The following is a 14,174-nucleotide window of genomic DNA, read 5'->3' as shown; positions in this document are numbered from 1 at the left end:
GTTGCAGCATTACACTTGGTCTTGACGAGGAAGCAAATATGTTGCCTGAGATTCCTGCTGCTGATCACAATCTGATGACCTCCTGCTGGAAAGTCTGTGTGTGAATGGATGTCAGATGTGAACCGGATTGGGTTTGACTGTGATGCCATCCTTGAGTTGAATACCTCTCTGGTGGTGCTCACTAAGTTCACATGTGTAGGTAGACTGGCTATGTGGTTGAGGTACTGATGCAGGTATTTTGGGGATGGGGGGTGCAATTCAACCAACCACTTTTTGAAGTGTGGTTTCAACTCATCATGAGTGTCTCTTGTAGTATCTGGCGCCTACTCTACAGTTCCAAGAAAACTGATGCCACTTTGATTTGTAAAAGTAGTGAAAATAAGTAGTCTCTTTGATCTTCAGTCCCCTTTTAAAAAAAACTTGCGTCTTTCACATAACAAACATACCAAGGCATTTTACAGGAGTTTGGAGGATGCTGCGCAGGATGTGGGAGCAAAGTAACCTGGGCTGTTGGTTGTAATGATCTCTTTTATAATAAGGAAAAGAATATTTTATTTGAAGACGTGGCAAAATGTAATGAAAGTGATACTAGTCCAATGCTTTCAATTCCAGTTTACGTCCTCTACAATAGCAATGATGAAACTACAGCCTGTTTGGTCAATATGGCACTGGCCCTGGCAATTTGGCCTACAAAGCCAAGGTAACTGCACCCTATTTGGTACTTGCTGGTGAGTCCTCTTTCAAGTTTATGGGCCTGGAGGTTTGTAAAGGACTTGCTACTACTGCCTCACTGGTGGATTAATCCTTAATCAGAATGCTAAGATCTGTTAATAACTACAGCTTGAGACAAACACAGGTGAATGTGAACATGAATTTAAACTTTAGATATGGTCCCCAAAGCGTCATAATACACAGCTATGGAACCCACAAGAGAAAAAAGCTTGAAGGCCCCTGGCTCAGGTAGAGTAAAGAAGCTGGTGTGCCAGGGAACTAAAACATTGGGGTTATACATGATGTCAGTAGGCACCTCTCTTCCTTATTCGTTCAGCTCCACGTACAAATGCAATACAGTATGCTATTCAATTGGAGATAGGGAGGAGCTCACCAAGGATAGTGTGCTGCGTATTACAATGCTGCCACTGAAAGCAGCCGTGACATCAGTGCACAGGCCTGCAGCACATTGTAAAACAGCTTCATATAGAAGTAGTCCTGCAATATAAAAGACTTGAGGGCTTTGCCATGCCTATTGTTATTGGAAACAGGATATAAACAGGAATTGCAACCATTGGGCCGAAAGTAGTCCAGCAAAGTACAGGCTACTCCTCTTAACAGGAATTTACAGTCAGACTACATGATAATTGTTATCTGAAATGCCATATTCTGCAGTATCAGGTGTCTAGCAGTGGCGGGAAGCCTCAGGCCTGAAGTTACAGCACGGCTACTGGCCTCAGACCAGTATTTGCAGTGCCTGACTCATAGAAATTTAGGGCACAGAAGGAGACCATTCGGCCCATCTTGTCTGGCAGCCAAAAAAGAGCTATCCAGCATAGTTCCACTTTCCAGCTCTTGGTCCGTAGCCTTCTAGGTTGCGGCACTTCAAGTGCACATCCAAGTACTTTTTAAATGCGTTGAGGGTTTCTGCCTCTACCACCCTTTCGGGCAGTGAGTTTCAGACCCCCAGACTCATGCTGCTGACTGTGAGTTGCACTGACATTAGCGGAGATTAAGGAGATATGTGTGTGCATGCACGCTTTCACAAACAGCTCAGTCAGGCAGTGAAAAGACATTCAGATGACAAAATGGGATAAAATCTGCTCTAAACCCCTTTCCAGTCTTTTTACAAAACAAAACTGTTTACATGCTATTAAACCCATTAGCTAGTTCTTTGTGATAGTAGTTAGTAAACTCAACTTGACATTACTTGTTCTTCTGTGAAGGGGCTCACTTATCTTCCTGTTCTGATGCAAGGTTTGAACCTGAAATATTAACTTGTCTTTGTTTTTAGATTCTAATGGACCCTCGTCCAAGGTTTTCTGGTTGTTTTTTCTCTTGTCTGTCCGTGTCTCTTCCTCCCACCCCCCCCCACCTCCAATTTCCAGCACTTGCAGTGTTTCTTTTTATTACTGCCACTGGAATGTATGGGTGGCAGGTGAGACCAGGATCAAGCGCCGCTGTGTACCTTCACAGTTGAATGATCTGCAGATGCTCCCTTTTTCGGCTCACACGTGAATGACAGCTTGGATGAGAAGCTAGTAGGTGCCTAGGGCACTGTACCCCAGCAGGAGTCGGTGCCTTCAGTACAGCAGAGAAAATTGGGGAAGATTGAAGAAAAATTTGAAACGGTTGAATAAAAAGACTACCACCGTTAAGTGAGCTAGAATGGATTCAGTGGTTTGAGTATAGGGAACAGAAGATCGAGTGTGAAACGGTACAGATATGGCATCATGATGATTTGTGTTTCAAAGATTTTTGTGTAAAAGCTAAATTTCCTTCTTTATTTTCCTGAGCTGATACTCCAGAGAATATGAAATTCGACTGTCCAGATACGCAGAGCGAATCTGGACGTGTAAAAGCACAGGCAGCAACCAGCTGACTCACAAGGAGGCCTGGGACGAGGAGCAGGAAGTAACTGAACTGTGAGTATTTGATAGATTCTTAAATATAAGGTACAATTAATATGTTGGTAGCAATTTAACTCTACCTGTTGCTGGGATGAATTCCATAAAACTCTCCAAGCATTAAAGAGATGGGGTTTCCTTACTGATGGAATATCCTTCTAATAATTGTGTGTGTTCCACAGAGGTAATGGGCAGATTCTGACATCTTATTGACCTAACACAGCATGCCAAATATTTTTGTTTCATCTTATAGCATATATCCAGAGGGCTGCATCCTATTAGTTGAATGATGGCAGAATTTGTTTTCCTGACAATACTGACACAGGGTTGTATGATACAGGTTTTTTGCCCTGTATCATTATAAGGCAGGTAGTGCCAGGCAGGATGGAGAGGTTCAAATGCATCTCGTAATAATTACAGAAACGATTGGCAAAATCTAGAGAGAGTTCACTGTCTGTCAACTGGGGAACCGTGTTTTGGGGGGGTGAATGGAAAGTAATTCTAAAATACAGCATCACGGAGCCTGGAAATATAATATGGTGGTAATTTGTGAGGTTTTTTTTCCCCTGTGAGATGATGTGTGAAAGTAATTCACACTTCACTGTGTTGTGGCTTCAGTAATATACGCCAAACTGTTACTCCCTACCTGGCCAAGGAGGAAGGGAGGGAGAAAGATCTCGAGCACATCCATGTGGGTACAGACCTGTTCCTGGCACTCAGTTGAGATCACCTTTTTCATTTCACTGTTATTGAAAGTATGTGTACCGTGGGCAACTTTAAGTGCAGTTCATGCTATATTGAAAGGAAGGGACATCACACTGTCTCCTGTTCTATCCCATTCTTGCTTAGTATCCCAAATTTTTGAATTCTTTACTCTGTAAAGTCTTTCCATTCACCCACAACCTTCATGATTTTAAAATCCAGGCTTGACATCATCTGACATCACCAGTTAGCCTAACATCTGTTGTGGGGAAAATGCTGGAGTCTGTAATTAAGGATAGGGTGACTGAACACCTCGAGAATTTTCAGTTAATCAGAGAGAGCCAGCATGGATTTGTGAAAGGTAGGTCGTGCCTGACAAACCTGATTGAATTTTTTGAAGAGGTGACTAAAGTAGTGGACAGGGGAATGTCAATGGATGTTATTTGTATGGACTTCCAGAAGGCATTTGATAAGGTCCCACATAAGAGACTGTTAGCTAAGATAGAAGCCCATGGAATCGAGGGAAAAGTACGGACTTGGTTAGGAAGTTGGCTGAGCAAAAGGCGACAGAGAGTAGGGATAATGGGTAGGTACTCACATTGGCAGGATGTGACTAGTGGAGTCCTGCAGGGATCTGTCTTGGGGCCTCAATTATTCACAATATTTATTAACGACTTAGATGAAGGCATAGAAAGTCTCATATCTAAGTTTGCTGATGGCATAAAGATTGGTGGCATTATAAGCAGTGTAGATGAAAATATAAAATTACAAAGCGATATTGATAGATTAGGTGAATGGGCAAAACTGTGGCAAATGGAATTCAATGTAGACAAATGTGAGGTCATCCACTTTGGATCAAAAAAGGATAGAACAGGGTACTTTCTAAATGGTAAAAAGTTAAAAACAGTGGATGTCCAAAGGGACTTAGGGGTTCAGGTACATAGATCATTGAAGTGTCATGAACAGGTGCAGAAAATAATCAATAAGGCTAATGGAATGCTGGCCTTTATATCCAGAGGACTAGAGTACAAGGGGGCAGAAGTTATGCTGCAGCTATACAAAACCCTGGTTAGACCGCACCTGGAATACTGTGAGCAGTTCTGGGCACCGCATCTTCAGAAGGACATAGTGACTTTGGAGGGAGTGCTGCGTAGGTTTACTAGAATGATACCCGGACTTCAAGGGTTAAGTTACGAGGAGAGATTACACAAATTGGGGTTGTATTCTCTGGAGTTTCGAAGGTTAAGGGGTGATCTGATGGAAGTTTATAAGATATTAAGGGGAATGGATAGGGTGGATGGAGAGAAACTATTTCCGCTGGTTGGGGATTCCAGGAGTAGGGGGCACAGTCTAAAAATTAGAGCCAGACCTTTCAGGAGTGAGATTAGAAAACATTTCTACACACAAAGGGTTGTAGAAGTTTGGAACTCTCTTCCGCAAACGGCAATTGATACTAGCTCAATTGTTAAATTTAAATCTGAGATAGATAGCTTTTTGGCAATCAAAGGTATTAAGGGATATGGGCCAAAGGCGGGTGTATGGAGTTAGATCACAGATTAGCCATGATCTTATCAAATGGCGGAGCAGGCACGAGGGGCTGAATGGCCTACTCCTGTTCCCATGTTCCTTTATCTAATCACTACTTTGTAATTCACGTCATCCCCTCTTATTCTTGTCAAGCTTGGTGGTGTCCTCCACTGTAGGCCTTCAACCATTACCTTGGTTTCTCAGATTTAAAGAAAATGCCACAATGTTCCCTGTTGAAATGCTGTCCTGTTAGTGAGTGCTGGATTTCAACTGGTATAAATCTTATACTTGTATCCTTTTAAAATAGCACTGAGCGGTCCTACTGGAAACTTGGTTAAATTGCCTGATGTACTGCCATACCCCTAGTATAGAGACCTTTTAAACAAGCATCGCAGAGTGTGGAAAAATAGCTGTGGTGAAATTGGTCAACAGCAGCAGATTAATCTCAGTAAAAGCTCCAGTACCCAACGATACTTCATTTTCTATTATAGAGGAGAAAAGTTGGCTCAGTTTTCTCAGCGATAACACTGGCTGACTGGCAGAATGAGCCCAGGTTTTATTTCAAGCGCAGTGACTTCAGTTACAGGCAAGCTAGACAGCCAAAATAGTCCATTGGTAATTTCAAAACTGCACCTGTGCAAACTGGAAATGTTAATATTGCTCCAAAGAGGAATAAATTGAGAGTTAGTTTCAAGGATTACTTGTTGGCCCAGTGGATAAAGTTACTCCCTTTACGGCCTGTTGTCTTAACATTGAGCCATACAGTCCACAAGGTGCCAGCTTTGATTTCTAGTTTGGCTAAATGATCTGATCTCAGATGGATTAGTAGTATGGACTTTGTAATTGGCTTCAATGTCCCGCAAATGTTAAGGCGGGTGCGGTCAGCCAGGATCCTGATTGCCACCCAGTGACTGTTTATGGAAAGTAAGTATTTGAAGAGATTAGATTCTCCTGTCATGCCCCCATATTGAATAGTTTGCTGGCACTCCATGTAGGCTGTCATATGGGGGGAGGGGGGGGAGGCCACTTGGACAAGGTACCAGAGGGCTGCTGGTGGACATTTAAAAAGTATACATCAGCATGAGTCAATTTGGCTGATTTTTAACTTTTGGCGGTGATGGAAACCGGGCGGTAGTGGTTCAGCCGCCTGTTATACACCCTCACCAATGTTGAAAGTGGTGGTGGTGGGGGATTATCCTTGGCAGGCAGTCGGCTACCACTCATTTTCCACCCCTTCTATCTTCAGGAGAGGAGAAAATAGGAGAGGGAGAATTGATGGTTAATAATTTAAAAGGCTTTATGTTGAGAGGTGGGGAGGGAGAATGCTGCTTTAAAAACTAGAGTGATTATTGAGATGCATGGTTCACATATTCCTTGGCTTTTTACTTTTTAAATTATGAATTATGTATGTGTACAAAATATATCAATCTTCTATTATCCCATTAAAAATACCATTCACCTTTAGTCATTGTTGGTTTGAGAACTGATTTTGTAATATTGAGGAGGGGGGGTGGTGGTGTTTGGCAGTAACATTTGTTTTGTCAGTAGGCTTATTCAGCATGCTGGTACCAATACTCTAGAAAAAAGCCACACTTAAACCAGTGCACCATAATGTGTCAATACAGTGCTTGCGGAATATTTCTTAATTCATCACCTTAAATTGCTCCTGCCACTGGCATTCAGGTAGTAACCAGTGTTGTTGGTGGATTGTTAGCAGGACTTTGTGCTTTCAGGAAAGGAGAGGGAGGTGGGCAAAGGGATTAAGTTTTTAAAAAAGAATGTGAAAACAGTGTCCCCAAAAGGAGACAGGTAGTGGTGTGAACCAGATTCATAATTTTTACTTGTATTGCCATTGGATATGTTTACAATTTGGCACCATCTACTGGTGGAATGCAGCATGAACTCTTGCAGTCATGGAGACTTCTTGCACAAAATAAGCAAATGTTAATATAGAAAAGGGGAACAGTTGAGCATGTTATGATTGTAAGTTTAGGAAAGAGGGGAGTTCTTGTTCTGTAACGTGCTTGGGGGGGGGGAAGGGGGGTACCTTTTCCTCTAGGAGCAAGTTAGATGGGACTTAACATTTGAGAATCTTGTTGTTGTGCTCCAGGGCATGCAAATCTATAGGGCATGGACATGCTGCCTGTTAATTTTTCATTCGAAGTTCTTTCTCATCCCTACGCACTCCTTCCTCATATTGAAATCAAGAGTCATTGCACTTTCTCCTACTCTTCCCCAATTCCTCAAACTGTGGAAATCCATATCGCCCTTTTTTTCTACAGTTGACAGGCTTTTAGAACCCAAGCAAGGCGTCACCTAATCACTACTTTCTTTGGCTACTTACCTAAGTTTCTTTGAACCCTGTCTAAATTGCTATTAAATGTTAATTTCCTCAGTGCGATTTATGATGTAGCATTTTTACCTTGTTCTTCTGCTTTGTTGCTCTTTCCAGGCTAAAGGAGGAGTTTCCAGCATGGTTTGAACAGCCTGTGTTGGAAATGGTCCATCACAATACAGTGTCTCTAGACAAACTAGTTGACAAAACATGGATGGAGATCATGACCAAGTTTGCTCTTGAAGAGCAGTGCGAATTCCAGGTCAGTCTTGGAAGACGAGTTTGTACAAGCTTGAAAAATATTTCCGTAATGGCTTTGTGGGTAACTACATTGCCTGATCTGAGCCATAAATTTCAGGTTTAATCCCTAGGCTGTGGTGCTTTTGCTGATTTCTGGATGGTCCCTGGGCTAATGAAGGAAAAATCAAGCAGGATTGCTCCTGATTGCTGTCCAGTGCCCCATTGAAAAGGGCACTTTTATGGATACCAGGTGTAGGCAGGATATTGCTTGGCTGTGATAGGCCTTCCATGGTTGAAAGGCATACCAGCATTCACTGTACAAGCCTCCATGAAGAACAGCCACTTTGACATGGTACAAGATGGCTGGTACTGCTAGTGAAGCTGTATCTTGTCGTGAGTCACTGCCTCCTAGGGCATGTGAAGAGAAATACTAGAATTCAGCAAATCAGACCATGAAATAGTCAAAAGATCTTTGGAGTACATGATAAATAATAATATTGGAAAAGTGAATGTTGAGGGACTAGCTAGTGGGGATGATTATTGTTATTTCATCTCTGGAACCTGGGTTCAAATGCCATTGGACATTCCTTTTCTAAAACAAATTAGTTGTATTTGCATTTGGTTGTCAAATGCTGATGTTAGTAATTCTTCCACCAGCAGCAATAAAGGAGTGTTTTCCTTTTTAAAATGCATTTAAATATTTGAGTAAGTTTAAAAGTTAACCTAAATAAATAACTTTTTCTGTCTTGTCGTAATAGGTCGGGGAAAACAAAATCCTTCGAGTGGTAGTGGTAAAAATCCATCCTCTGGAACTGAAGGAAGAATTATCCTCAGAGAAGAAAACCGATGGATCCTGTGACTCGCCTTCCAGTGACAAGGAGAACTCTAGTCAGGTGGCGCAAGAGAGCCATGGTGTGGAAGTCTGCAACAAAGTTGAGGAGAACAAGAGAGACAGCAACACCAGTACGTGTTCAGTGATGTTATGTGTATGGTAGAATGGACAAGCACGCAGAAGTGGTAGGGGGAGAATTGGTAGCACTTTTTTCTATTAATTTGGGAGTCCCTAGGGCTCTGTCCTCTCTTTCTCACTGTGTTTCTTTGTATTAATGACCTCCGGCACTCCTTAAACCCTATGCAGCTTTACTAATGATTCCATTCTACATTCATGAATTTCCTTCAAGTTGCAAAGTCTGCTCACAACTTCCAGTCTTCTCTCAGTACAATGGCTTAATCTTGAACTTTTTCCCCCATGGCAATGAAAATCTTGTTTTTTCAGTTTTTCAAAGACACAATTTCTTCATCTCCTTTGCAAGTCTAATCAGCTGCCACCTCTTAACATTTGGCTGCAGCCTCTGTTCTTCAACCATCAACAACATCCTTGGCCTCACTATCTCTTCTGATTTCAAATCAAACTCCCCTCTATTATCAAAGCAGCTGCTAAGAAACTCTTTCATGCCAAGCCATTCATTTCCCTCAACAACTCCTAAAAGGAGGAGTGGAGCATTGAGATTTGGGGATTTAGATTCAGAGAGCTTTAAAAGTGCGAAGATAAGTTGAACAAGTTGTATTTGGGGGGAAAAAAAAGAGATCCTTTGTTTTATGAATAGGAATATGGAGTATAAAAGCAGAGGCAGTGCTGACCTGATACAAATCGTTAGTCACTAGTTAGAATATTGTGTCTAGCTTAGGCACTTTATTTTTAGGCAGAATGTCATGAAGAGGATGCCGAAGAGATTTACTACAATGATACCAGAGATGAGGTGCCTTTGTTATGATGAGAGATTAGAGAAACTGGGGCTCTTTTAATCTGAGCAAACAATTTAATAGAGTTGCTCAAAATTATGAGGGGTTTTGATAAAGTAAATTGGGGGGGGAAATTATTTCAACTGGCCAAGAGTTCTGTAGCCTAGAGGGCATAAATTTAAGATCATAGGAGGGAAGGGTGAGGTTGGGAGAATATTTTGTGCAGGTGGACGTTAGGACTTAGAATGCCCTACCAAGATACGTGGTGGAAGAAAGAATCCATAGTAGTTTTTAAAAAGGAAGTGGATAAATATTTGTAGAAGAAAATAAAAGGGTATGCAAAAAGGGCTGGGGAATGGGACTAAGTAGATAGATCTTTCAGAGATCCAGCAGAGGCAGGATAGGTCTCTGGTACTTCAAAATGTAAGAAAGGTTGTGGGGGGCAACCAGGCAAATACTGGTGAAGTATTCAATTATTTTTGAATTATTAGTTTTAGGTGTTTTAGTTTAGTTAATCTTGCAGAAATAAAGTAATCCCTGATATTTGAGAACCATTGCTATTATAATATTGGTGTTTTTTAAAGTTATGGGTTCAAGTCTAGTGGGCACAGGGAGACAATAGATTTTCTGAATCTGCCAAAGTCTAAAAGCTGAATGTAAGCTTATAATCTAGTTGAGGACTCAAAATTGGTGTTTCGCAACGAGGGCTAAAATTGGGACCTTTTGAGTTGAGTTTTTAATGTAGTTTGGAATTAGCCACCAGTGTTAATGGTGTTGATTTATGCTTCTGCTTGGTGACACATTTGGCTTACAAATCAATGGAGCTGTTCTCTTACAGGTGTAAGCAGCAGGCTGATAAGTGCAGATAAAAGTTGTGATTCATAGTATCATAATAAGTACAGCATAGGAGGAGGCCATTCGGTCCATCGTGCCTGTGCCGGCTTTCTGCCGAATCTTCTTTCCATCCCAAACAGCATGGTAGAACCCGACAAATGGGACTATGTAATGTCTTCACAGTTATCGGGCTTCCTTCCCTTTTGGTTCAGTTTAATTTGGCTTGTCGTATGCAGTAATCCAAGTGACTGTGTTATCACCTGTTTCTCGTCTGCATTGAGACAACTGAGCAGTCACTCAGCATTGTAAAATAAATAACAACGGGTATATTATGCTCATCAGGTGACCGAGCTCGTCGATCACCACGGAAGCTGCCTACAAGCCTCAAGAAGGAAGAGAAGAAATGGGTTCCTCCGAAATTTCTGCCCTACAAATATGATGTGAAGTTGCAGGAAGAGGACAAAGTGAGAAATAAAACTAACTTTTCAATTTAGTTTCTTTGATCGTAGACTGCTGATCGATCTGTTAGAGTTTTTTTTCCATATATAGATCGGTTAGCTTATACCCAACAGTGATTAAAGGCAGTCCCAGGAGTCCCTAGAGGGTAGGGAGTCTCTTGACCTGATGCATAAGGCATCACAACTCTATGGGATAGGCTAGATGGACCAGTTGGTCTTTTCGTATCTGATGTTTTTGTATGTGATTGAAGTCATTTTTTGGGGAAAACAGCAGCTTATAGTCTAGGTGCGTCATGTCATCAATGTGTGTTAACATTCACGTTGAAGGATACGGATGTCATTATTGTAAATGTTCTGAGTGAATTACCAGAAGTTCTACAACCTGTGTACGTACTAGTTTTAATTACATTTTTTAGGGTGGGGGTGTGGTGGGAGATGAGGAAATGAGGGGCATTTTATGCTCATCGGTGTCTGGGATGTTCATTCCAATGAATGATTTCAGTTCAGCAGCATTGAGCATTCCCAAATCAATTATAGCAGTTAGATGCCGAGTACTCTTCTCTGTCCCAAAAATGTATTTTAACCTAGCCTCAGAAGAGCATCTCCTAATGCAGCAGGGCACAATTTTTCTGTCTTCAAAATCAGCTACCTCTGAGCGAGATTTGCCAGTTTGGGGCAGTTTTGTGCTGTGGGTCTGCGTCTGCTAAGAACTCAGTTGAACTGCCTAAACTCATTTCAACCTCTCATTTCTAGTTTTAAAAAAAGCTTACTTGTAGATTTTCAGAAGTCAAAATAAAATTGAGACTCTGCATACTGCAACAGTGATGGACGGTGAAGAAACACAACAGTTTCCAGAACATAGGAGCAGGAGTAGGCCATTTAGCCCCTCGAGCCTGTTCCTCCATTCACTGAGATCAAGGCTGATCTGTGACCTAACTCCATATACCCGCCTTAGCCCCGTATCCTTCACTACCTTTGGTTAATAATTTTAAATCTGAGATTGATTTTTAACAATTGAGCTCGCATCAACTGCCGTTTGTGGAAGAGAGTTCCAAACCACTACCACCCTTTGCGCGTGGAAGTGTTTTCTAACTTCACTCCTGAAGTTAGAAAACACTAGTTCTAGACTCCCAACCAGTGGAAATGGTTTCTCCCGATCTACCCGATCAGTATCAATAGTGGTGGCCATGAAACTACTGGATTGTCGTCAAAACCCATCTGGTTCACTAATGACCTTTAGGGAAGGAAACCTGCCATCCTTACCCGGTCTGGCCTATATGTGACTCCAGACCCACAGCAATGCGGTTGATTCTTAATTGCCCTCTGAAATGGCCTAGCAAGCCACTCAGTTGTACAATCTCGCTTAAAAAAAAAGTCATAATAAGAATAAAACCGGACGGACCACTAGGCACCGGACACGACAAAGGCAAACCAAGCCCAGTCGACCCTGCAAAGTCCTCCTCACTAACATCTGGGGACTTGTGCCAAAATTGGGAGAGCTGTCCCACAGACTAGTCAAGCAACAGCCTGACATAGCCATACTCACAGAATCATACCTTTCAGCCAACGTCCCAGACTCTTCCATCACCATCCCTGGGTATGTCCTGTCCAACCGGCAGGACAGACCGACCAGAGGTGGTGGTACAGTGATATACAGTCAGGAGGGAGTGGCCCTGGGAGTCCACAACATTGACTCCGGACCCCATGAAATCTCATGGCATCAGGTCAAACATGGGCAAGGAAACCTCCTGCTGATTACCACCTACCATCCTCCCTCAGCTGATGAATCAGTCCTCCTCCATGTTGAGCACCACTTGGAGGAAGCACTGAGGGTAGCAAGGGCACAGAATGTACTCTGGGTGGGGAACTTCAATGTCCATCACCAAGAGTGGCTCGGTAGCCCCACTACTGACCGAGCTGGCCGAGTCCTGAAGGACATAACTACCAGACTGGGCCTGCGGCAGGTGGTGAGCGAACCAACACGAGGGAAAAACGTACTTGACCTCGTCCTCACCAATCTACCTGTCGCAGATGCATCTGTCCATGACAGTATTGGTAGGAATGACCACCGCACAGTCCTCGTGGAGACGAAGTCCCGTCTTCGCACTGAGGACACCATCTAACGTGTTGTGTGGTACTACCACCGTGCTAAATGGGATAGATTCAGAACAGATCTAGCAGCTCAAAACTGAGCATCCATGAGGCGCTGTGGGCCATCAGCAGCAGCAGAATTGTATTCCAGCACATTCTGTAACCTCATGGCCCGGCATATTCCTCACTCTACCATTACCAACAAGCCAGGGAATCAACCCTGGTTCAATGAGGAATGTAGAAGAGCATGCCAAGAGCAGCACCAGGCGTACCTAAAAATGAGGTGCCAACCTGGTGAAGCTACAACGCAGGACTACATGCATGCTAAACAATGGAAGCAACATGCTACAGACAGAGCTAAGTGATTCCACAACCAACGGATCAGATCAAAGCTCTGCAGTCCTGCCACATCCAGTCGTGAATGGTGGTGGACAATTAAACAGCTAATGGGAGGAGGAGGCTCCTCAAACATCCCCATCCTCAATGATGGCGGAGTCCAGCACATGAGTGCAAAAGACAAGGCTGAAGCGTTTGCAACCATCTTCAGCCAGAAGTGCCGAGTGAATGATCTATCTCGGCCTCCTCCCGATATCCCCACCATCACAGAAGCCAGTCGTCAGCCAATTCGATTCACTCCACGTGATATCACGAAACGGCTGAGTGCACTGGATACAGCAAAGGCTATGGACCCCATCAACATCCCGGCTGTAGTGCTGAAGATTTGTGCTCCAGAACTAGCCGCGCCTCTAGCCAAATTGTTCCAGTACGGCTAGACCACTGACATCCACCCGACAATGTGGAAAACTGCCCAGGTATGACCTGTCCACGAAAAGCAGGACAAATCCAATCCGCCCCATCAGTCTACTCTTAATCGTCAGCAAAGTGATGGAAGGTGTCGTCGACAGTGCTGTCAAGCGGCACTTGCTCACCAATAACCTGCTCACTGATGCTCAGTTTGGATTCCGTCAGGACCACTCGGCTCCAGACCTCATTACAGCCTTGGTCCAAACATGGACAAAAGAGCTGAATTCCAGAGGTGAGGTGAGAGTGACTGCCCTTGACATCAAGGCAGCATTTGACCGAGTGTGGCACCAAGGAGCCCTAGTAAAATTGAAGTCAATGGGAATCGGGGAAAACTCTCCAGTGGCTGGAGTCATACCTAGCACAAAGGAAGATGGTAGTGGTTGTTGGAGGCCAATCATCTCAGCCCCAGGACGTTGCAGCAGGAGTTTCTCAGGGCAGTGTCCTAGGCCCAACCATCTTCAGCTGCTTCATCAATGACCTTCCCTCCATCATAAGGTCAGAAATGGGGATGTTCGCTGATGATTGCACAGTGTTCATTATCTGAGGGTTTGCGAATGGAACTGAAGCAGTCCGTGCCTGCACACAGCAAGACCTGGACAACATCCAGGCATGGGCTGATAAGTGGCAAGTAACATTCGTGCCAGACAAGTGCCAGTCAATGACCATCTCCAACAAGAGAGTCTAACCACCTCCCCTTGACAATCAACGGCATTGGCATCACCGAATCCCCCACCATCAACATCAACATCCTGGTGGGTCACCATTGACCAGAAACTTAACTGGACCAGCCACATGAATACTGTGGCTACAAGAGCAGGTCAG

At 43.4% G+C, this 14,174-nt stretch overlaps 1 protein-coding gene across 1 annotated transcript in view; it reads left to right on the top strand.

The window, feature by feature from the left end:
- Positions 1 to 14,174, top strand: part of baz1b (bromodomain adjacent to zinc finger domain, 1B) — an 87,334-nt gene that overhangs the window by 5,855 nt on the left and 67,305 nt on the right. The window contains exons 2-5 of the mRNA XM_068008057.1: positions 2,520 to 2,636; positions 7,300 to 7,444; positions 8,181 to 8,385; positions 10,342 to 10,463. Coding sequence (XP_067864158.1) covers positions 2,520 to 2,636; positions 7,300 to 7,444; positions 8,181 to 8,385; positions 10,342 to 10,463 — 589 coding nt within the window. The remainder of the gene's footprint in view (positions 1 to 2,519; positions 2,637 to 7,299; positions 7,445 to 8,180; positions 8,386 to 10,341; positions 10,464 to 14,174) is intronic.

Source organism: Heptranchias perlo, chromosome 28, assembly GCF_035084215.1.
Source record: "Heptranchias perlo isolate sHepPer1 chromosome 28, sHepPer1.hap1, whole genome shotgun sequence".
NCBI classification, from domain to species: domain Eukaryota; kingdom Metazoa; phylum Chordata; class Chondrichthyes; order Hexanchiformes; family Hexanchidae; genus Heptranchias; species Heptranchias perlo.
The sequence above is the reverse complement of the archived record's forward strand: the minus strand, read 5'-3'. Positions and strand labels throughout refer to the sequence as shown.